Genomic DNA, 21,851 nt, shown 5'->3' with positions numbered 1-21,851 from the left:
GGCTGGGGCTCCTCATCCCAGGGAAACGGGCTAATGTGCTTTGCACCACCCCCCTCCCTGAATCCCCAAGGCACACAGGCCTGTGGGGGTGCCTGGGGAAGGGTTAACTGTGCTGCTGCCTTTGCCTTTGGCCACTGCAGCATCTTTCCCCCGTGTTTGTCCCAGCCCTTTGGAGTGTGCTGCTGCTGCAGATGGAAGGAACTGCTTGAATGGCACTGAGTACTTGTGTATGTGAAGTTCAGAAAAGCAAGAGTTACCAAGATGGCTTTCCCTTTCCGGGAGGAAACCAGAGCCGGGACTGGCTTTTTCTTCCTCCTTCTTTCCTCTAAACCAACAGAAGTTTTTAGCTGCTTCCGCAGTTAATCGCTGCCTGTGTCTCAGAAAGAGCCATGGAAAACTCCCTTTGCTTCCTAAAACTGAGGTGGCACATTTGTCACCCTCCTTGACACAACTGGCCTGCCACATGTTGGCAGGGAAGTGGCACCTTCTGGGCACTGGGATTTTCTTGCAGGGGCAGCAATATGCAGTGGTGATGGGACAGCCTGTGGCAGGAAGTGGCACAGCTTCCCTGCCTATCCCCATCCTCATCCCTGTCCAGGCTGGGAGGGCTGGGAGGCCTCAGATGTGCTTTTGGCACAGGGTGTTTAGGCAGGGACACCACCACCTGGGAAAGCGCCCCCAGCAGGAGGCCCGGCTCCCATCAGCCCTGTGTTGGTGTGAGAGAGGGATGTGGTGAGCACAGGGATGGGTGCCACGAGCCACATCTCCCTGGCTGAAACGGCGTGTGTCACCCATAGGGAGCACCAGGCCTGGTTTTCTATGTGTTTGCAGAATGTCTCCTCATCCAACAAAATAAATAAATGGATAAATAAGAATTGCTGGGCGAGATGTGGTGGCAGGGTGCCAGTCCCAGCACAGCCAATTCATTTTCAGTTCTCATTAATTTGGAGTGACCTTTGCTCACATTTCCACCATGAGCACGTTCAAAACAAGGCAGACATTTAACTCTGTTTTGGGCAACGTTACTCTAATGTGGCTTTTTTTCTGCATAGCTCTCTCTTTTATGGTAAGCAAATGTACTGCCAACTTTTCTCTTGCTATGTACACCAGCGAAGGGAACCAGATGCTTTGTGTTTTCCTCTGAAATGTATCTGAATGTTGTTTTTTGTTTAGTGTTTCGGAGGGAGGGCTGGCTTACAGACAGCATTTCATAAATCCAGTCCTCACTGCACACTGTTTCCCAACTTAAGCGGGTCCCTGGCTGTGGCTCCTGGCTGGATTTGTGGTCTCTCCTCACACAGTGTGGCAGCAGCCCCTGAGGCGCTGAGGGGCCGATTCCCATCTGTCCCACTCTCAGTGGGGCAAGGTTGCCTCTGGGGGAGACCCCACCGGAGGGGTCCCCAGTGATGTGCAGTGAAAGGTGTGGGGCTGGGAAGGCTCATCCCACTGACTTCTTGCACAACAGACTGTCCCCAGCCTGGCCACGGGCAATGGCCGTGGCTCTTGAGGAAGCTCTGGGATCAGCCTGGAGACACATCCCAGAGGAAACAATCTCCAGTTCAGGAATGGGATTTGCTGCTTGTGGGGAGCAGGATGTGGGGATTTGCCTGGTGAGGGGTTTCACTCCCTCCTGCCCGAGGACACTGGGACCATATGGGGCTGCCTGTGCCCACCCCTCTTTGCTGGGGGGCTCAGAGCTGGTGTTCTGCATGGTGGAGGCTGCTCCTCCTCCTGTCCATGCAGACCTGGGCTGTTGAAGCCAACCCGAGAAATTCTTGCTGTGCAAGAAAATCATGCAGTCTTGGGCAAGATTGTCAAAAATACCTATGCCACCAGGGCACTTCTGGCCATTTAAAATAATTTCTCTCCTCTACCTCCATCTGTACTTCTGCTGCTATTTTTATAATCACTCTTCTGCTTTCAGCTCCTTATCTTCTTTAGCTTTCCCTCTCCTTTTCACACTTCATGCCCTAAAATCTTTTCATCACCTTTCTTTTTCTTTCTTTTTTTTTTTTCCTTTGGGTCTGATTGGGCTTTATTTCTTCTTCTCCATCAGATTTATGTGAGTTGTCAAGTCCAGCAGCCGTTTGTCTCTGCCTGATGACAGACTTGCGTCCCACCCCCCTCCGAAATCAGATTCATGGCTGTTCTTTAAGGCCCTTTAATATTTTAATGCTCTGACTATAAATTCCATTTTCTCTAAGCTTCAATCCTTCTGTGGGCCTTCCCGCGGAGGGCCGGCGGCGGCCCCCCTGCTCTCCTCTGTGATTTGCGGTGTGTCACAGGCAGCGTTTGCCATGGCTTTGCTCCACGCACGGGAGAGGAGGGCAGGGGAGGGGAGCGTAGCAGGAATTCGCTTTTCCTTAAGCTCAAACGATTCTTCAAACCTTGACAGGAATTGACTTTTTTTTTTTTTTTTTTTGCTTTCAAGACATGATTTGTTGTAGGCTTGTTGTGCTTTTTATTAAAATGCTCTCGTGGAGTGCTTAGAAAGGTTGGCTTTGCACAGCCTCAGCTTCCTTCTTTAATAAATGCAGCCTCGGCTTACAGTTTTTCCCTCTGATGTGTCAGCTGGGGGACTCACTCTCCATCTCAAATACACCCAGACTGCTTAAATCATCCTTATTTCTCTCAGAGGGAAGAGAGACTTTTGCTCTCCAAAACTTTTCACACCCTAAGTTAATAAAACTTCTCTGCTGAAAGGGATGGATGTGACACTGTGCTAAGGATTTCACGGCCGAGCGCTGGATTATTGCTGTGGTGTAAAAGGCTCCCCAGCCTTGGTAAGCACATTGAATGTCTTCTTAAAATATGAGGTTGAAATGCATTTGGCAACGGCTGTGTTGCTCAACACAGCCCATCAATGAGATGTCCTGCGCCTCTGCTGCAGCCACTCTTCTTGGGAGTGCACTTCCAGGGCTGCAAAGAGAGCTGGGCTGGCAGAGTTACTCTGTATAAACCCGGGAGACCAGGAGGGCAAAAACAGCGCTAGAAATTTTGACAGTTTTTGTAAAGAAGTCAAGTCTGTTATTAAGCATGAGATTGGCAGCTGATCCGAAGGGCGACAAAGCAGCCCTGCACTGCGCCAGGAAGGACCTGATAGGAAATTATCAGCAACATCTGGGACAGCTATTTCCTCTAGGTTTGTAAACATTTAACCAAGGAAATGTTAGCAAAGTCTATTGCAGCAAACAGTCCTGAGCCACCAGCACGGGCTGGTTCACCCTGCAGCCCTGAAGAAGAGCTGTATTTCTTCCCTTGTTTTTTGGCAACCGGGCCAAGGCGGGGGTAGAGCTGCTGAGTGTTTAATTCAGTGCTTTCCATTTCGGATATTAGTGGTGCAACTGAGTTATGACACAGGAGCCAAGAAAGGAGTCATTCAACACATTCAGGATTAGTTATTTTCCCATTGAACTGCTTTAGACATGATGAGTTTGTTGCCTCAAATGGGTCACTGCATGTAACAGGAGTTGATAGGAAAGCCTAGTCCTACCTGATCAGTGTGAGTGACAAGAGGGACCTATTGAATTCAATGCAAATTTTGCTACAGATGTACACAGACCAAAACTCAGTGTTACCCTCTGTATTTAGACCACAGGGCTCTACTGAGCAGCCACAGTAAGGCTGAAAGGACACAGCAGGGACACAGCAGCGGTGGCACTGGCTGCAGTCAGGTCCCCAGTGCTCGGTGCACCAGGAGTTAGCTCTCAGGGGTTCACCAACACCTGTCACCGCCAGGTGGGTTTGTCCATTTGGGGTGTAAAGTGGGAAGATGTGAACTATTTCGGTGCAGCTACAGTAAACAGAGCCATCCAACTTTCACAGGAAGGGGCCATCAGGAGCTTCCCAATGGAGAGAAGGTGCCTTTATGGGTGCTGGTCATCATGGTTTAGGCCTGGCAGTTATGGATGTTCAAAGGCCACGTGCTGCAACGGATGGGCTCTCTGTGGTCCCTTCAGAGAGGAGGTGGAGCACCAGCCTCCCTGCCTGCCAAAGTCATTGTCCACAGCAAAGCTGGCACCAGGTTTTGCTCAATCCCGTTGAATGGCTGGTGATAGTGCCAGGCTCCAGGAGACAGAGGCGTTCTTCGGAGAGAGACAGAAGAGAGTGAGGCAACGGGAGGCTCTACTTGCACCTGCCTGCAATTAATTAATTACGAATCCACTCATTAGCTCAGCCCCATGGCTCTCCTTACTGCCAAGCCCCCAGCTGTCCAGAGAGCAAGTCATTATTTGAAAAGATTTCCCATTAAACCCAAAAGAAAAGGAATATTTGAAAGAAGAAGGGGCAAGAGGAACAGCAAGGGTGCGCACACGATTGCAATCAGCTCTAGAGGATGCCCAGGAACGGCTGGATCCCCATCTTGGAGCAGCCCAAGAATGGTGAAATCGATTTCATTAGCCTGCTCAGCCCCTGATTAGTCTTGTGCCACATGAAAGACTCCCTGTGGCTCCCCACAGTCCAGCCTCTGCTTGCAGTGGGTACCCTTGTGTGCGTGGCAAATGCACCAGGGCACCCAGCTCCCACCCCATCCTGCTGGCTCCACAGCAGCCCCATCCAAGTGCAATCCCAGCACAAGCGCTGGAAAAAAAACGCCTGAAGATATCAATTTCCTGAAGTGGGTGCCTGCCTCCCCTTCGTGCCCAGGCAGCATCTTCAGCCCAGCTCACAGGCTTTTAACCACAGCCAGAGCACACATCTGCTTTGCCTGCTGTGTTTCTATTACCTGCTCTCTGCTCTCTGCGTTAGTGGAGGCTCCCCTTAAACCGCAGTGATTTACAGGCGGTGTTCCGGCAGGACAGGTCTGACACTGATTGAGTCGCTTATCTGCCGTCTCCGTCCTGCTCTCTGACAGCCTCTCCCCCAGGTATCAATCTGCACATCAGTTCTTTATTCCTGGATGAGGGGAGAGCTGTCAAGGTTGCAGCTACACTGTCATCTTCATCTAAGCTGCTAGCCACCCTTCATTGCTTAAAGACCCTCTTTAACACACAGACGCTTTGGGAGGGGGTCACCATGTTGGAGATGGCAGCAAAATTTCATTTGCTCTCAAGATGCCCAGGGCTTGATGGATTGGCTTTCATTTGTCAGGGTGCCCATAAATAAACAAAGAGTTTCCAAGCTGTAGATTCAGCCCCACAGCTTCTCCCTTCTGCAGCCCCACAGTGGCTCCTGGCTGCCTGCTGCAGGGTGCTGGGACCCCTGTGAGACATGAGGCTCCCCTGAGCCGAGGCTGCCACCAGGACAGTGTGACAGAATAGAGAGAAGTGGGGTGGAGTGGGTGGAGAAGACAAGTATGTGGAGCCAGGCTTGGCACTGGGGTTTGCCAGGAGTCTCCACTGTCTTTGTGACACCCAAGAACGGGGCTGAAGCTGACCTGCAGAAGACCACCCCATCCCAGTCACTGCCCACTTTGGCAGGTTCATAGAAACAGGACAGTGATATGCTGGCATACCAGCACCTGTACACTTGTGAGGTGGACAAACTGCGACAGTCTGGCCCCCACCAGTGCACTTGAGTTTTAAATGATGTTTTTCTTAGCCTAAAACTGCACTCCTCTCTGGGATCACTAGCAGCACTGGGCTGTGGCATAGGGTGACAGGAAAGGACCTGCATCCACTTTGGGGTTTACTCTCAGGTGGCACTTTTGGGCCAGAGCAGCTTGCAGCCGTCCCCAGCTCTGATAGGAGAGGATGTGTGTGTGCACTGGGTCTGTGTTAAAACCCCATGTGACCTTGGTGTGCCAGGCAGCCTGGGGTAATCCAAAGGGACAGGCAGTGCGCAGCAAAGGAGAGCAGTGGGGAGCCCTGTGTGTCTCCAGTTGCACCTTGTTTCGCTGGGGTTTCTGCTACAAAGCCAGGTGTCTTAGGTTACAGTCTAAGATGTAACCAAAAGTATGTATTCTATCACCATCTGGGGCAGCGTTCTTTATCTCTTCCTTGACACATCCCTGGTAACTCCCTCCAGGATACATCTTCTGTTAATGAGCCAGCTACTAAAACCAGGTGGGCCAGTGTTCTTTGTCTCTTCCACCACACATCCCTGATAACTCCCTCTGGAGAGATATCTTCTGTTAATGGGCCATCTAACCTCACTGCACGACTCATAAAATTACATCATCCCATTGTGAGATGCTCCGCCCAGGGGGAGGAACCAAGCATTCCTACCTGGATATAATCTGAGGTTTGGAGCACCACAGTCAGCCCTTACCTATTGGATTCCCAGAGAACAAGAGCTACATAACCACCACTGGACCTTCAGAGGAAGACCAGACCCTTCTACAGGATCACCGCTTTGACAGAACCACATCTATCACCTCAAGAGGACTGCAGTCACCCCTTAATTGGACTGCTACCACCACCCTGCCCAGCAGGATGTCAGGTTGTATCCTGACTCTGTCAGGTTAAGCCAGTGTTTCTGTATTATTGCCTTGTTATATATAACAGTAAAGAACTGTTATTCCTATTTCTCATATCTCTGCCTGAAAGCCCCTTAATTTCAAAATTATAACAATTCAGAGGGAAGGGGCTTACATTTTACATTCCAAGGGAGGCTCCTGCCTTCCTTAGCAGACACCTGTCTTTCAAACCAAGACACCACTGAAACATCATCTCTACCATAATGTTTATTAAATAGTAATTTTAAAAGGTTTTTATACAAATCATATAAACACAGTTTTATTTTTTTTGTTTTGTTTTTTTGTTACACCGAAGAATCACAGTAAAAGCTCTTTAAGTCCGTAAGTCCTGGCTCAGCCAGTAAATGGTCAAATACCTTGAACTGCAAACCTTGGAGAATTTCCATTTCTGCATATAATTTCTTAATGGTTTAATTCCCATGCTCACCTCCGGCACCTTCCCACAAAATGAAGTCACCCAGCACTACAGCCTGCCCATTAGCAACATGTCCTGCCATGGGGAAGTGTGTGGAGGCAACAGCCCATTTAAGCAAAGGCATTAATGCCGATTTTTTTTTCTTTTCTGAATTTCACAGAGGGAATTGCAATCAGCAAACCTAATCTATTTGCAGAGGAGGATGCAATGAATTGAATGCACTGATGACTTTTCCCCCCCTCCCTGTTGAAGTTACAATCAAACAGAGTTTTCCGTAGAACAGTAAAGCACCCGGCAGAAGTAAGTGAGGTATTGGCTGTGCAGCATTATCGGCCTTCTCTCGCCTGGCGAGCTCACACATGGGCCCTGCCCCAGCTGCCAGGGGCGGGCGGGACACGCGGGCTGGGCGCTTCACTGGGCCCGTGCCACGGCAGTGCCAAGGTCAGCAGTACTCTCCTGCCCCAGATCAAGAGATACATTAACACGAGTCAGTCCCACGGAATAAGTCACATACACGATACATACAGAGAATTCACGTGCGTGTGCAAACACACTATTTCTGAATATATGTATATATGAACTCTTCTCTCTGTACGCCTACTAGACACCATAACATCACCTTTTTAATTATATATTTTCACCTATTGTTTGCCTAAGTTGGCTTTTCTACTGTATGGTCCTTTTCCATTCATCCTTCCCCTCTCTGGTGATTTGAAGGGGATAAAATCATTGAGCAGCAGCAATCCAGCTTTGAAATGGTCTGGTACATTTCCTCTCACTGCCTGTGTTTCTTTTGTACAGTAAAATAACACCCCTGTGGAATTTGTCTGTGAAAAATGCCAAAAGAAATAAGGTGATTCGAAAGGAGAATCAGAGACACATTTACTGCTGTTTTTGTCGGGTGCACAGTGTGAATTAAAAAAATGAAGGCCTTTGTGTGTGCGCATCTCTGCGTGTGTGTACGAACCGTGGATGTTCTGATGACGCAGCTGCTGTATCTGCTCCCCCAGTACACGTGCATCTTTCTTAGAGCAGAGAAGGGGCTTTTTTCCTAAAAACTTATTGTCTGAGGGAGCTCTTCATGAAACAGTAGACAAATGTTCCTATTCCCACAGTACCAAGGAGCAGCTGTGGCACTGCTCATGTGTCCATGCTCATCTCCTCTCCAGATGTTGCTTGTGTCCCCAAACACTGAACTCCTGCATGATTTGTCTATGGGGGCTGGGCAAACTGAGCTTCACAACACATCACACCTTTGTCAATCGCAGTTAGTGAGGAAAATAATGCCATCCCCAACCCAAGCTACTTGCCAGATGAAATGTAAAAATCAGGACATGCCAGGTATTACCAAAGAGTCCCTGGAAAAGCAAACCCAGTGTGACAGAAAGTTTTCTAATTTATGTATGTGCAAGCTGATTGAGGTGATCCATCTGTACTGAACTGGAAATGAAGGCATTGGCTTGGGGTTCAGCATTTGAACTCTTTTTCTCCATCCAGTTGTTTTCATAACACTCTTCTCCCACAGCACAGTGGTAAGTGGAGCGGTACCAGCTGCCACACAATGTAGCCAGACCATTTGAAAGTAGAAGGACCAGATTTCTGCTGGGCTCTTACCAGCAGAGAGTGGTGAAGAAGAGCATTTTGCAGGGGAAGGATGAAGGCCTCACTTGCTGTTTGATACAGCACTGATCATCAGCTGGAGGAAAATACTTCTTCTAAGGCACTTGTTCAAAGTAAAAAAAAACCACAGCTCATGGATAGAACTTGGGGCTTTTGCTACTGATCAGGAGCAGTGCAGCTTTGCTCCAAAGGGGATATGGTGGCAGCTGTTTGGTCCAGTAGTGCTGATGGCACCAGCTCACACCCCCAGCTCCAGGGAGAAGGGGAGCACCAGGAAGGTGCGGGGGTGCCAGAAGGCGCCATGGCCAGGCTCCCCAGAGCTGTGGGCATGGCTCCAGCCTCCTTCCCAGTTCATTTTTCCTCCCTGGCACTTTGGAGAGGTCTCGGCACTGTACCTCAAGTCAAACCCCAAGTGAAGCCCCCTTCCCAAAGCCACTGCCTAAGCGCCAGCAACCTGACAGGCTCTATCTTTTGTTTGCTGCAATTTTCTCATTATAGTAAAAAGAAAAACAGCAGGCTTAAGAGGGGTGGGAGATTCAAATAAAGGCCTTCCTGATGAAGGCCTCAGCTGTTGCAATCAAAGATCTGGATTTAATAAATGGCTCTTATTCACAAATCACGTTAAGGCTCTTCAGCTTCTCTCAAAGAGGTGCTTCTACACATAGGGTTTCCCTTCTATTTTCTTTCTTAATGATTTCAGAAAGCACTGTTGTTACTGTTGACAGTAAAGCCAGTATCCCACCTTTCCCCTGCTACTAGGAGAAGGAGAGTTGAAGGTAACAACATGCTTTCATTTTCAGGTCTGCAAACTGCAGCTTCCTGTTCTTAGTGTGAAGTGCACAAATCCCTACAACGATACCTGGACGGAGTCTAAAATGGACAGGGGCTCCGTGTGTGTGTGTGTGTTATTTCTAAAGAAACCCCTCAGCCTTCTCAGCAACTCACCAGAGAAAGAAGGTGGGAAATAACAATCAACATTGAGTTTCTCACATCCAAAAGGTAAACCAGGCTCCCTCACCACATCCCAGCCATTCACATCAGCAGAAAATGAAGATGAACCAACAAACAAGGGGCTCAGTCCCCCCTTGCCCGGCACAGTCTGGTTTGCAGGAAAGCCACTCGGTCCTGGTGGAGTGTGACCCAGCAGCAGGACCTGGTGGCAGAAGCAGTGCCTCCCTTCACTCCTCCTGCTCCCCTCATTCCCTGTTATGGCATTCAGTTCCCATAGAAAACAGCAAAAAAAGTACCCCCCTGCCAGCCCACCTCACCGGGCACAATGCCAAGGGTGATCCCTAGGCACCCATCAGGCCTCTGAGCAGCACTTCTGGTGGTTCATCTTGACCTTGTGCTTGATGCCATCATACAGTTCAAAGTTGTAGTTCTCCAGCGTGGTGGAGCTCCGCGAGGACAGCCCAGCATACGAGCACGTGCAGTAGAGGAGCAGACCAGCGCAGATGGCCCCAAGGAGGACACCAAGGGAGCTCATTGCTATAATGGTCACCAGGATGGGATCCAGGGTGTACAGCCAGCTTTTCTCTTTGTCCAGCTTCGGGGTTCCTGGAGAGTTAGTAGAGAACAGTGTGTCGTTCCTATCCGATCCAAAGTAATCTGCAGTGGAATGGGCACTTATTATCCAGGGATCACTTTTTATTCCCCCCTCACATTTATACATTTCTTACTTGGAGTTGTGATGACTTTACAAGAGTTAAAGTATATATATGCGAATATCTCAGTAGGATTCACTAACCCAGGTCTAGAAATAATGTGAAGCACCAAACTACCAAGAAAGTTAGGCATCCTGATTCACATTTAGACATCAGACTATTGACATAGCATGCAAGCATTTTACACCCACCAAAACTCTGGCCCTTCCAGTGCCACTGGGTTCAAAACTACGGAATCAATCTGTCACAGGTCTCAATTTTCTTCATTTACAAGCCCAAATGCCATGCATGATGCCTTAGGTTTTAACTTTTATATTTTTCAAATCCTGTAGTGCTTAGTGTGTAACTCTGAAAGTTTCTTGTAGCCTGTTAATTTCTGCTCTCTCATGCTAGGTAGACATAACAAAACCTCTCTGGGCCTGCTTTCCAAGGACACCAAGACTGTCCTAGGCCCAAAAACTATAAACCAAAGAGCCTCTAAAGGGGGGGTAAGCTGAGGGCAAAACTGAAGCTTTAATTGGATAATTAACCCTACTATGCACATGAACCAAACCTATAAAAGTGTGAAGAACTCATGACCTGGGGTCCATCTTGGGGTCCATCTTGGCAGTAGCCTCTGGCTGCAGGGGGTACCTTTGAAGGCTTTTCAAACAAATACCTACCTTTATTCCCTTACTCCTGTCTAGTCTCTGTTTCTAGGAGGCCTCTTAAGGCATCATGCAAGCAGCAATTAATGCTTAAAAGATCACTTTCACTTGTCCTAACACAAATACAATATATTGACTTTGCAAGGTTGCTGGCTGTTGGAAAAGGAAAACAGGAAAAGAAAACCAATGCCTTCGAACACTAAGCCACCATTTCAATGTATATTCTCAAGTGTGTTCCAGCTCCTCACACCACTGAAGCTGAGGTTTGTGAGTAATCTTAGCATCTGACACTGAAACACAAGCTGCAACAGCTGAATTGTCCATGTGGCATTTGGATACCAACCTGGATCATCGCTGTCTTCAAAGTCTTGCTCAGAGCTTGGAAAGTCATCCTCCATTCTTGGGAAGTTCACTAGAACAACAAAATGGGAAGCAATGTTTGTTAAAAGAGGCCTTCTGGGGCATCATTGCCACTGGTCACTGGATTGTGAGACCAGCCAGAAGAAAGTAATAGTTAAACTACTGCAAGGCTCTTCCTTGTGGAAGGAGGAGGAGCTCTTTATCTTCTTTCCTTGGCCAAAGTTAGTGAAGACTCTTGCTCACTTGAGAGAACAGGATCTTCACACTGTCACATTTCATGACCACCAAATGACCAGCTTTTAAGAAGAAAAGAGAGTGAGTGAAAAGCAAAGAAACCAGACAACTTGAATAGCACTAAAATATTGTCACTGGTGCCTCCATAATGGCCATAATTCACTATTAACATGCCCATGGGTATTACCCTTACACCTTTGAACAGGATCTTAGCGCCTGTCATTACTTGCCACTAATGCTGGATCCATTTAGCACACACTCTACTTTTCATCTTTTCCCATACATCTGACTGGATATAGAGCTTCAATGACCCCGTTCCTCTTTGGGTTTCAGATAAATTCACAGTAATTTGAGGAATTTGTGTATCTTCATTATATGCTTTAATGCAAAAGCTGGTTGAAATGGAGAGAGAGAGGCAAATGGGTGTCCATATCTAGCCCCTTATGATAGCATTTCCCTGATCCAAATTCCTTTTAGTGATGACATTTCTTTCTATTGTTCAGCACAAGGACTAGTAACCAAAGGCACATATTATAATCTGAGCAGAAGTAAGTTATTTTCCTGTGCAGTCTTCCTATCATTATCTCTGCGTACAGTTACCACGGCTCTTTTCCACTTTTCCAAAAGAAAATATCTTTTCATTTCAATCTGCCAAGAGTTTTCAAAGCTGACTGTAACTTGGGGTCCTCAACTGAGAAGGTGTCTCAAAATGATCAGGAATGCAAAAAATCAGGGACTAGAAAGTGACAGAAGTCACACCTTGGAAATAGTTGTAGTTGGAACCAAGATTACTTTGTGTCTTGTGCCAAAATGGCAAGAAGAGTTTAAAGAGGTTGCTTACAAACAACCAAAACCAAAGAATCTAACTTGTGCCTAAAAAGCCATGTGCAAAGAAATTATTCAAAACCTTATAAAAGAATATTTCTGCCTATTTGCATGGATATTTAGGACTCGAAAAGGCCTCCTGAATTGTCAAATACATTTTTTTGCTATCCCAGACAACTGTGTCAGGCAATCCATGCCAGTGACATTTCAAGGTTCCCTTCCAGAGCGGGGTCTCTGCTGAAAGCCATGCTGCCCCAACACCCTCTGACACCTGACTGCAGCAATCCTCTGCTGGTACTGATGATACCTCCCCATTCCTCGGGCAGAATTGTATCTGCGCCCAAAGGATTAAGGGATTCCTTTGAATTTTCAAGTGAACCCGGCAACAGGAATGCTCACAGCCCAACACTTGCCCCTCCTGCTGATGAATTCTGCATCTAGTGAGTTAAGCTGACTCAAGGCTGCTGGTACCTTGTTGAAGAAACACAGGTGCACACTGCCTTCTGTAAATCCTCACTTCAGTGGCGAGTTCACATGATTTCTCAACAGTTCTCGAACTGACAGGCCAGATGGCAACATCTAAGGGCTGGGAGAACTGCCTGAGGGCCTCTTGCAAACATTTAGATCCAAACATGTGGAAAATAACTTGCAAAGCAGTTCACACGTGGAGACATCTGTACTGCTAGTCACCCACTGGAAGACAAGCAGTGAGATTTGCCATCCATGTCACCTATACAACCCTACAGAAACTGTATGTTGCTCAAAGATAAGCAGAGGTCAAAGTTAGATGATAGTCTGCCCAAGGAGCCCATGTGTGGAGAAAGGCTGTTGGAAGTCATTTGACATTCCATATTGTAGCTGCTCTAAATTTTGTGTGAGAACATGCTACCAATTTGATCCTTTCGTAATTTCCCAGGGTAACCTTGAGGGAAAAGCGAGAAATAAAAAAGTATTGGTTAATCAACACTTTCAAAAGAACACCAGTTCTTCCAGCCTGAAAAGAAGGAGCACTGGGAACACTTGAAAAGAGAGAACATTTATACAAAAAGCCTAGCCCAGAATCTGTTTACTCTTCTAGTGATTTGCTTAATTCCCCATGCTAATACAACTCTTAAGTTCTGCTTAAATGACAACTTCCTACTTGCCCATTTTCCTTCCTCCTCAGACCCTCATTCTTCTGTTCCCCACATGCCATTTCATTGCTATTTGATTGTATGTTATCATGCAGGGCTCTACAGCCTCTGGAAAGCTTTAGAAAAATATAATTCAACATTTCTTTTTTCATACTGGGGTTTCTTGAGTCATTAACTGAATCAGCTCAGGCTGTGTGGGTGTCTGTGGGAATTGAAGCTGGTGGTCTCAGTTCAGTTCCTAGTGGAGATGATTTAGAATCTAGCCTGTCACAGAATCTAGCCTGCTGTTTGTCATCAATTAGGCTCCTTTGGGACAAGTCTCAGCAATGCTGTCACAAGTGGAGCAGGCTACAGAACTCCCTTAGAAAGTGGTCCCCAGAAAAGCCCTGCAAGCTGGTGGGCAGAATGGGAGAAACATGCATCACTCTGTCTTGTGGAGAGCTGCTTCCTTAAAGGGCAGACTTCAGGCACAATTTACCTTGCATTTCAAAAAGGAAAAAATACACTGGAGAAAGGTAGTCAAGAAAGTTGGGGGGAAACTGGAATTATATATGAGGAATGATTTCTCCTGAGTGAAAGGCCATTTTCAAAGCCTGTGTGCCAAATGATGGCTGTGAGCACCTAGCCAGTCATGGCCAAAAGATGATATTAGCAAGGATGTTGGAAACAGCCGGATGCCAAGAAAGGCTGTTATCTGTTGGATCTGAGAGCACTGCCAGCTAAAAGGCTAATTTATGGGCCCTGAAAAAAGAAAGATAAAATTCTAATCAAAGACAAGGGCTGATTTAAGTGCCATGTTTGTATGAACTCACATGGAGGAAGAGCAGGAGAAAATTAGTATTCCCAGAGATTAAAGAGCTTCAGTGTATGTCTGTTTTAAAATAGTAGCAGGGGTGGGAGGGATTGTGCCAGGGTGGACGAGGGAGGCACGAGAGCAGACAAGTTTCTCTGGTGTCCCACCACAGACGTACACGTGCCTCTTGCAGGAAAGCTCTCTGAACCTGCCCAAGGCAGCTCACCTCTCCAAGCTGTCTTGAGCATGAGCTCAGCATGTCTTAGAGCCTGGCGTGTACTTCCCACCACCACAGGTGCCCAATGCCAGCCCTCCTGCACAGGCTTGCCAGCAGCAGAGACCTCCGCACCAAGCCAAGAGCTATTGCTTTGGAGAGAACACCCAGGCCTGACTGCTGGAACCTGGACACATTCTTCCAAGGCAAATGACAACTGTCAGGAAAAAGACTGCTGTTTCTTTCTAGCCTGACTTTGTCTGGTTTAAGTCCCAGGCACAGGTCCCTCCACGCTGGGGCAGAGCTCTATCACCTGGCTTCTCTCTCTACACACAGGCATTTGCAGATTATCTGTGATGCCTCTTAGAGTCTTTCTGGGTGAACAAAATGAGCTCTCAGCAGGAGGTGCCTTTCCCAAACAATGTATCAACTTGCAGCCATTTCCAGATCTTATTATTGCCTGCCTAGAGACACTCTGGCACAGACTAGTGTCTCCTGGAGAGCACTCAGGATGCACTCCCACTCTCCCTGTGCTCCTGCTCCCCACTTTCTGCAGGGGTCCACGGGCTCTGGGACTGAAAGCCATGCACCAGGTGATGGTGGTTTGTGAGCTCTGCTTCCTACAGCCTTTCATTCCCAGTAATATCTGTGGCTGTGCCTGCTGGGACAAAAAAGCAGAGTGTGTAGGAAGAAGAAAAACAAATTGCTGGTTTTGGGGAAATAAGCAGCACATGGTTGTTCCCCCACTGTGGAAAGGACTTGAGGGCAGCCAGCTACATGCTCACCCCTCTCTCCTGCTGCTACAACATCCCTCTTGGCCAGAGCTATCCTGCCCAGCAAAGGGAGCGTAGGAGGTACACCGCTGCTCTGCTGCCAAACAGTGCCCATGAGGGTCTGACAACATTAAATGCAGCCAAAGCCAGGAAAACAGGGTCAGAAATTGCCATTTCCCATTCTTGGCAGAAAGAGGCAGAGCTCCAGCTCTGCTCTCATCCTTGCTTGTCTCTCTTTGCTCATTCCCAGTCCTTTTCTCTCCACAGCAATAGTGTGACTCCAACACACATCATTTTGTTTTGACACAGCAGAGCAGCCGCCATGGCCTCGCCTTGACACCGCTCTGCTTGGCGGCTGCGCAGCACTGCTCCTCTGGCTGGGAGCCCCGGGGGCTGGGGGCGACACCTCCCACCCTCAGCAAATGGAGAGGCACTTCTCAAAGCAGCAGCACAGGCTCCAGGCAGAAACACTCTCTCTGAATCCCCCATTGCTCTATTTCCAGCTGAAAATTCACCTCACTTCTCTCTTTCCCACTCCTTCAGAAACACAGGACTACTTTAGTTTACAGAAGGGATAAATCCCTGCCAAATTTCAAATTAAAACAGTGCTTTGGCTACAGTTGAGCATTAAAGAAAGCAAAGAAGCTGCCACTCCCTGGCCCGGCCTCCCTCCGCAGTGCAGGAACTGCTGGACCTTGTTCTCAGATTGCCTTGGGGCTGCCTGGTGGCAAATGGTGCACACCATAGACCACCACAGAACCGTCGTCAAACTGGGGGCACAGATGAGCCTCTTGCACTCCGCATGCTTCCCATATGAAGATAAGGTGGGAAAGTATGGCGGGGCAGGTGAAGCCCCCCCGCCAAAAGCACGTGGAGACATGGAGCTGGGCTGGGTGCTTGGTGTGGAGGTGGCCATGAGCAGGCAGCTATTTGCAGCCCCAGTGCTGCCCTCCAACACGTGGCACCAGGCCCTGCTGCATGCATGGCAGATGGCCAAGGTAGCTGCTCAAAATGAGCACCCTGCCAAACCCTCCCTGCCGCAGACACATCCCCTATTGCAGCCTGACCCCTTCTCCAGCGTGCCCTACTTTTGCACCTCTCCTCAGCACCAGCACCAGGCCAGGGAAACAGTGGTGGTGGCGTGTGTGTGTACGGCATGACTGTGGCATTACACAGCGTGTTTCCTCTCCCTCTCTCTTAGCTCTGGACAGCCTGGGTAAGGAGCTGACACGCGGGTTCTGTGCTCCGTGCTGAGCTCACCTGCCCCAAACCGAGCAGCTCCTCGGTGCAAGGGTGGCACTGTGCCCTGCCACTGCCATGCAAGGGCTCGGAGCTGGGGGAGAAGCTGGCAGCTCTGTGGCAGCCTGGTATGTTTATCACCCTCCCCGTTGTTGCTGTTTGTTTTTACAGTGCAGTGGCTAACGACACACGATTCCTCAAACTGGCAGTCACGCCTGCAGTCTCTCCTAAGAGCCGCCAAAGCCACTGATGGAGGAGCTGTGGCGGAAAGCCAAGCGGCTGTCCAAGCTCGCCTCGGGGCCTCGCCTGCTGTCTGCATGCCTCACTCTGCTGCCCTGACACAGGGTTAAGTGGGGGCTGGCCCTGGTAAAGTTAATAGGTTTTCACAGGGTTTCTAGAGGGGCAAAAATCCAAACATAGCCCCATGCACAGCCTGGTTTCTACCTTGTTCCCTTGCACTCAGCAGCAGAGGCATTTCATCCAGGCCAGGAAAAGCCAACCTCTCCGCCACAGCCCGGGGAGCGAGCAGCTCTGGGGTACCCGTGCCAAGTGTCATCCTGCAGGTGCCTGCCCTGGCAGGAGGCTGACCCAACTGTGCGGCCGGTCCCTCTGCTAGTGAGTGAGCTTTGCAGCTTGCTCCTGCCCGATCAGCCATCTCGGACACACTGACATTGCCAAGGCACAGCACAGCCCTTCCCACGGCGCCCTTTGCTGTGCCAGGTCACCACTCCTGCTCTCACATCCCCATTGGCACTGGCTTTGCCCCAGTGCTTACAGAGAGTGCCCATGGACCCCCTTCTGCTCCTACAACGCAATGCAAACTGTAGAGATAAAATAAAATCACGCCACGTACCACCAGGGAACCACGCCCAAAGCCTCCCCGTGACACACAAGACACATCAGGCTTCCACCCCTAACGCTGCTCCCTGAAAAATAGAGCCCCTACTGCTCCCCAAAAAAGTTTTCTTTTTTTTTTTTGAAGTAGACACTTAAATGCCTGAAGTTACTGACAGAAGAGTTTGCATCAAAATCACACTAAACTGTATTTATTTCCTTAAACAAAGCATGCTAATTTTAGCTGCTTTCTTCCCTAGGATGTGCTGCAGCCTGAGCAGCTCCCAACTCTCCGGCCAATCTGTCTGTGGCACACGTACGGAATAATTAATCCTGAACGATTCCTCCCTTTTCGTCTGTTTACTTAACAGAATTTTTTTCTTCCTTGTTGGGAAGCCATCAGTCAGTCACTCCCTCCCTGTTTTTCACATGTGCATATTTGTTTTGAATTTTGCTTGAACAGTCGCTGAAGTGTACAAAATGCAAATTACAAGTGTAATTTGCTTTGCTGTACAATTAGAGAAAAGAAAAAGCCCTCTCCCAAAAAAGCAGCATGGGTCCTCAGCTTTGCTTGTGTTTGAATAGCCAATGTGAGGGATCACATTTGAATTATTTTTTTGTTGATGGCCTGAATTCCTAAGTAAAGTCAGGAAGTTTCATTGCAAAGCTGAGCTTTATGCCAGGGTAAAGAATATGAGAGAAGGAAAATAAATGAAGGAGGGAAGGAAAAACCTCTCAAACTGGCAGCAAAATATATTTCACATGAAATGTGATGCTGCTGACTCTGCCGAAGGGGTGAAAGGTGCTCTAGGGAAGATGGGAAGCAGAACTGCTGCAGCAGAGGTCCCTGTAACAAAGTTGGGAGGACTCAGGTGGAGGGAAAGCAGAGGACATACACCTTTCCAAGCACTCGGTGCTGTGGCACCCGGGCCACTACCATGTGGGTCTCCTGCACAGTCTGACACACAGAGACAAGGATTGCACAGAAGGGGAAAGCATTGCTGTTTTCATTATTAATTTTGGTAATGGCGTACCCATTTTTTGCTGTGCTCAGGGACAGAGCGTGCGGCTCAGTGGAGCTGGCAGCAGAGCCAGCCCCAGGGGCCCCGGAAAGTTGGATGTCCCGTCTCCAGGGGCCCCAGCTGGAGAAATTCTGCATAATCACACTGAGCAATTTAGCACTTAGGCAATGCTAGTGAAATCCCCAAACAATCCCAAGAGTCAGTCCAGCCTCCCAAAACTCCCACTAAGGACTGGTACGAATGCAATGGATCTAAAAGCTGCTATTAATGGCCCAATCCTGAGTGCAGTGAGGCAGGATGCACACAGCAGCTGTGCTGCTGGGAGCTGGGTCTGCACACAGCAGAAACTGGAGCTTCACTTGGCTAAAAGGAATAGCCCTGATGCTCCAAAGAGTTTTGAAACTCTGCTTTGCTTCAACCAACACCATTCTCATTAGCAAAGAAAGAAGAAGAAAGAAAAACCCCAGATATTTGTATAAAAATATCATCATTTTATTACATTCCACACAATACATCTTCAAAGAATTTCAAATTTCCACAAGATATTTTTCACACACAGGCAACTGGGCAACGCTGGGGATGTCAGGGCTCAAGGAGCAGGGGAGAACTGGGAGTAAAAATCTCGAAGTGACCTTCTGTTTTGTCTTTGGTGATTTTGGTTTGAAAGACACGGTGCCACATTCTCCTCTCTGACACACCAATGCACACTTGCTAAGTCTATGGGGGTGAACCTGGTCAAAGTGAGATCATCTGAACTAGGGAGACTGAACTGACTTTGGAAACGTGACAGTATCATCTGCTGACATGGCTTGGGCTGACCTGAAAATGCAGTGAGCGCATGCCAGTTTTTCACATCTGTTTTAATTTGCAGCTGACTTAGGGGGATGGGATTCCACATCTCAAACCAGATGCGCTGCAACACCAGTGCTGTATGACGAGGAGGCTCATGGTGAAAGCACCCTGGCCCTGGAAGCCCCCTCCAGGGACCTTTCAATGGCACTGCCTTCTGGGTGGCAGGAGCGCCCCGTGTCCATTCTGGCCCTATGGGACAGGCATGCCCCTGCTGCTCTCAAAAACCTTGCAGGAGCCAGGCTCGGGTGCAGTGGTGCCCCAAGCACCCACCACGTCTAATGTGCTCACCATGGCACATCACCCTGGGCTTTTCTGCACTCCCTGCTTGTTTGAGACGCTGCTGCAGCTGAGAGGATCCCACTGAAATCTGCTGTGCAAACAGCATGGGGAGCTGAAACTGGCTGCATGAATTAAGGCAAGGAGGGGGATAGAGTGACACCCCCATTGACAGACATCCCCTGGAGATAGGGCTGTGCTGCAAGAGGGGCCAATACCACTTCAGCACAGTTTGTATTTCTACTTTTTTCCCAGACCAAAAGGCAGCTCAAGACTGCAGAGAAGTTAACAGAGCTGCTCATCTTGATTCATTTTATGCAATATTAATGGACAAAGGAGGGGTGGGCACTAGCAAGTTTAGAAGGGGGGAGGGAATCTGATCACTCATCACAGATGGACACAAACAAGATGGAGAACCTTGCTCACTGGAGGTACTTTTTTTGCCTGCAAACAGATTAGGGTTAACAATTCAAACCACTTTTGCATGTCATCATTCAGTAATTTAAATAAGGCATTTCCACTACAATACGCTGGGCCATTCAACAGTCGGAGGCATGTGGAGGCTCCTCCTCGCCTCCCCAGTTAAAGCAGCAGCAATAGCTGGGCCCCCCAGGCGCCCTGGCTGGGCTTGGCTTGCTAGATGTTACTGGCACTCTAAGAAGCAGAACATTAGCAAACGCAAAACTGACATTCTAGAAAGTCAATGGGCAATTTTTATGATTCAGCAGCTATGGATTGGGCAGAAGAAAGAAAACCAAACCCAGAAAGGGGAACTATACTTGTCCCTTGAACATTTCTAGCAGAAAGACAAGGAGGAGCCCTCTCCCTGTTCCCCGTGTAAAAGCAAAACCATCAGCACCCAGAGCGAGGATACTTATTAAATAAATAAACCTTCAATTCTCAAGAAACTACAGTATTTAGCATCCACTAAGACCTGCTGAAGTCTACGTGTTACCCTAAGGCTGGCTTTAACAGATACAAACAAAACATTCATTATGAGCTTCTCTGATATAAGGCAACTTTAAATAGATTCACTTGCAGGTGGGGGAAGAGGAAGGCTTCCCCTCCCTCTTCCAAACAATGGCTGTGTTATCTAATGTTGGCTGCAGAAAGAATAAAATGGAGAGATCTTACTTTTTGAATGTCTATGGACCTCTCTGGATTCTTCTAGCCATCTGAGGTGGACATTCCTACTGTCCAGCCTGGCCTCTTCTCAATTTGCACCCAAGACATTAACACTATCAAACAAGAAACCCAGCCAAAGCTAGATAAGGCAACAAAAAAGCATTGCTCTCTTCCCCAAGTAAACAAATCAGGGTATTCACCATAAACACATCCCAGACCTTCCGGAGAGGAGGTGGGAAGGGGGGAAAATTAACAACAAAAACAAAAATAAAAGCATTCCCTGTGCAAGTAGAAGCAATAACAAGCAAATTAAAAAGGGGCTGTTTCTAAATATACATTCAGTCAGTCAGACACACACACTCCCATGCGCACTCGCACACGCAGATTTAGCACACATGCGCGCGGGTCTCACACACAAGCTTCCAGGCTCACCATCAGGTTCCCTTGCAGGTTGCCTACTGGGACGAGAAAAAAACCCAAAGAAGCCAACCAACAAAAAAAAAATACTCCCCAAACAAACACAACAAAACAAAATAAACCCCCACCCAACACCCCAAATATCCTTGAAAAGTAATAGAAAGGGAGCGTTCACTTCTGAAGTGAAGGGGCGGTGTGTCTCTTCTGGCGATCCAAGATGCAGCATTAGTTTAGAGTTTGTAAAAGATTCGGGGAGGGCTGGGGGATGGAGAAGGGATGGAGATATCTAAGAGTTCACACGTATGCTAGGTAAGGAAAAAAGTGCAAAACTGAGGCAACGTATTTGAAGTCTTAGTTTCTGTCTGTCTGTCTGTTTTGTGTTTTGTTTGCTTTCTCGTTCCTGTTCGGCTCTCAGCAGCGCAAGCTGGGGTCTTGCTCTAGTTTTATGGTTAGGGTGGGCTCCACGGCCACAGGGGCCCCGTTGGCATAGTGGGAGGTTTTGTAGGTGATGGAGTGATCACTCTTCTTGGCCGCATAGCGGAACCGGTGGTAGTGGAGCACAAGGGCCAGCGCGACGGAGACCAGCACCACAACAGCACCTCCGGCGGCAATAACGTAATACCAGTAGGCTGGGATGGGCTGCACTGACACCGTGTCCACTGTGGGCTCGGTCCCTGGCAGGAGGGTTGCCCCTGGGGAGGAGACACAGAACAGGGTTGCTAGGTGGGAGGCATGCAGACGCACAAAAAGAAACACACATGCTTTCAAGAGTACAGCACGGAGCAAAACAAGGTCCCACAGCCGCCTCCAGATACAGGGCGTGCTCCTAGGGGAGGGCACAGCCTGGCATTTGCTGAGCCCGCACATTCAAGGGCCTTTCTCTTCCCTTTTAATTAATCAGGCTGCCTGGATCACAGTACAAATTCCATATGCACTATTATTACTATTATTTCTGGCATCAGTGAATGTTTTTTCCCCTTCTTTATTTTG

The 21,851-nt window shown here is 48.4% G+C and overlaps 1 protein-coding gene across 6 annotated transcripts in view; it reads right to left on the bottom strand.

The window, feature by feature from the left end:
* Window positions 1-6,609: 6,609 nt before the first annotated feature.
* The window catches only part of NRP2 (neuropilin 2), an 89,693-nt gene continuing 74,451 nt past the window's right edge, over window positions 6,610-21,851 (bottom strand). For 2 of the 6 annotated variants that reach the window (XM_039554702.1, XM_039554703.1), the window contains exons 16-17: window positions 11,108-11,176; window positions 6,610-10,010 (exon numbers count right to left, since the gene is read on the bottom strand). In XM_039554702.1, the coding sequence (XP_039410636.1) occupies window positions 9,757-10,010; window positions 11,108-11,176 (323 nt within the window). In that variant the 3' untranslated portion in view covers window positions 6,610-9,756. Of the gene's footprint in view, window positions 10,062-11,107; window positions 11,177-18,659; window positions 21,554-21,851 lie in introns of those variants that run through there. The other 4 variants (XM_039554700.1, XM_039554701.1, XM_039554704.1 and 1 more) reach the window with 2 other exon arrangements.

This window comes from Corvus cornix, chromosome 7 (genome assembly GCF_000738735.6).
Source record: "Corvus cornix cornix isolate S_Up_H32 chromosome 7, ASM73873v5, whole genome shotgun sequence".
Lineage (NCBI taxonomy): Eukaryota > Metazoa > Chordata > Aves > Passeriformes > Corvidae > Corvus > Corvus cornix.
This window is presented reverse-complemented; position numbering and strand designations above follow the sequence as displayed.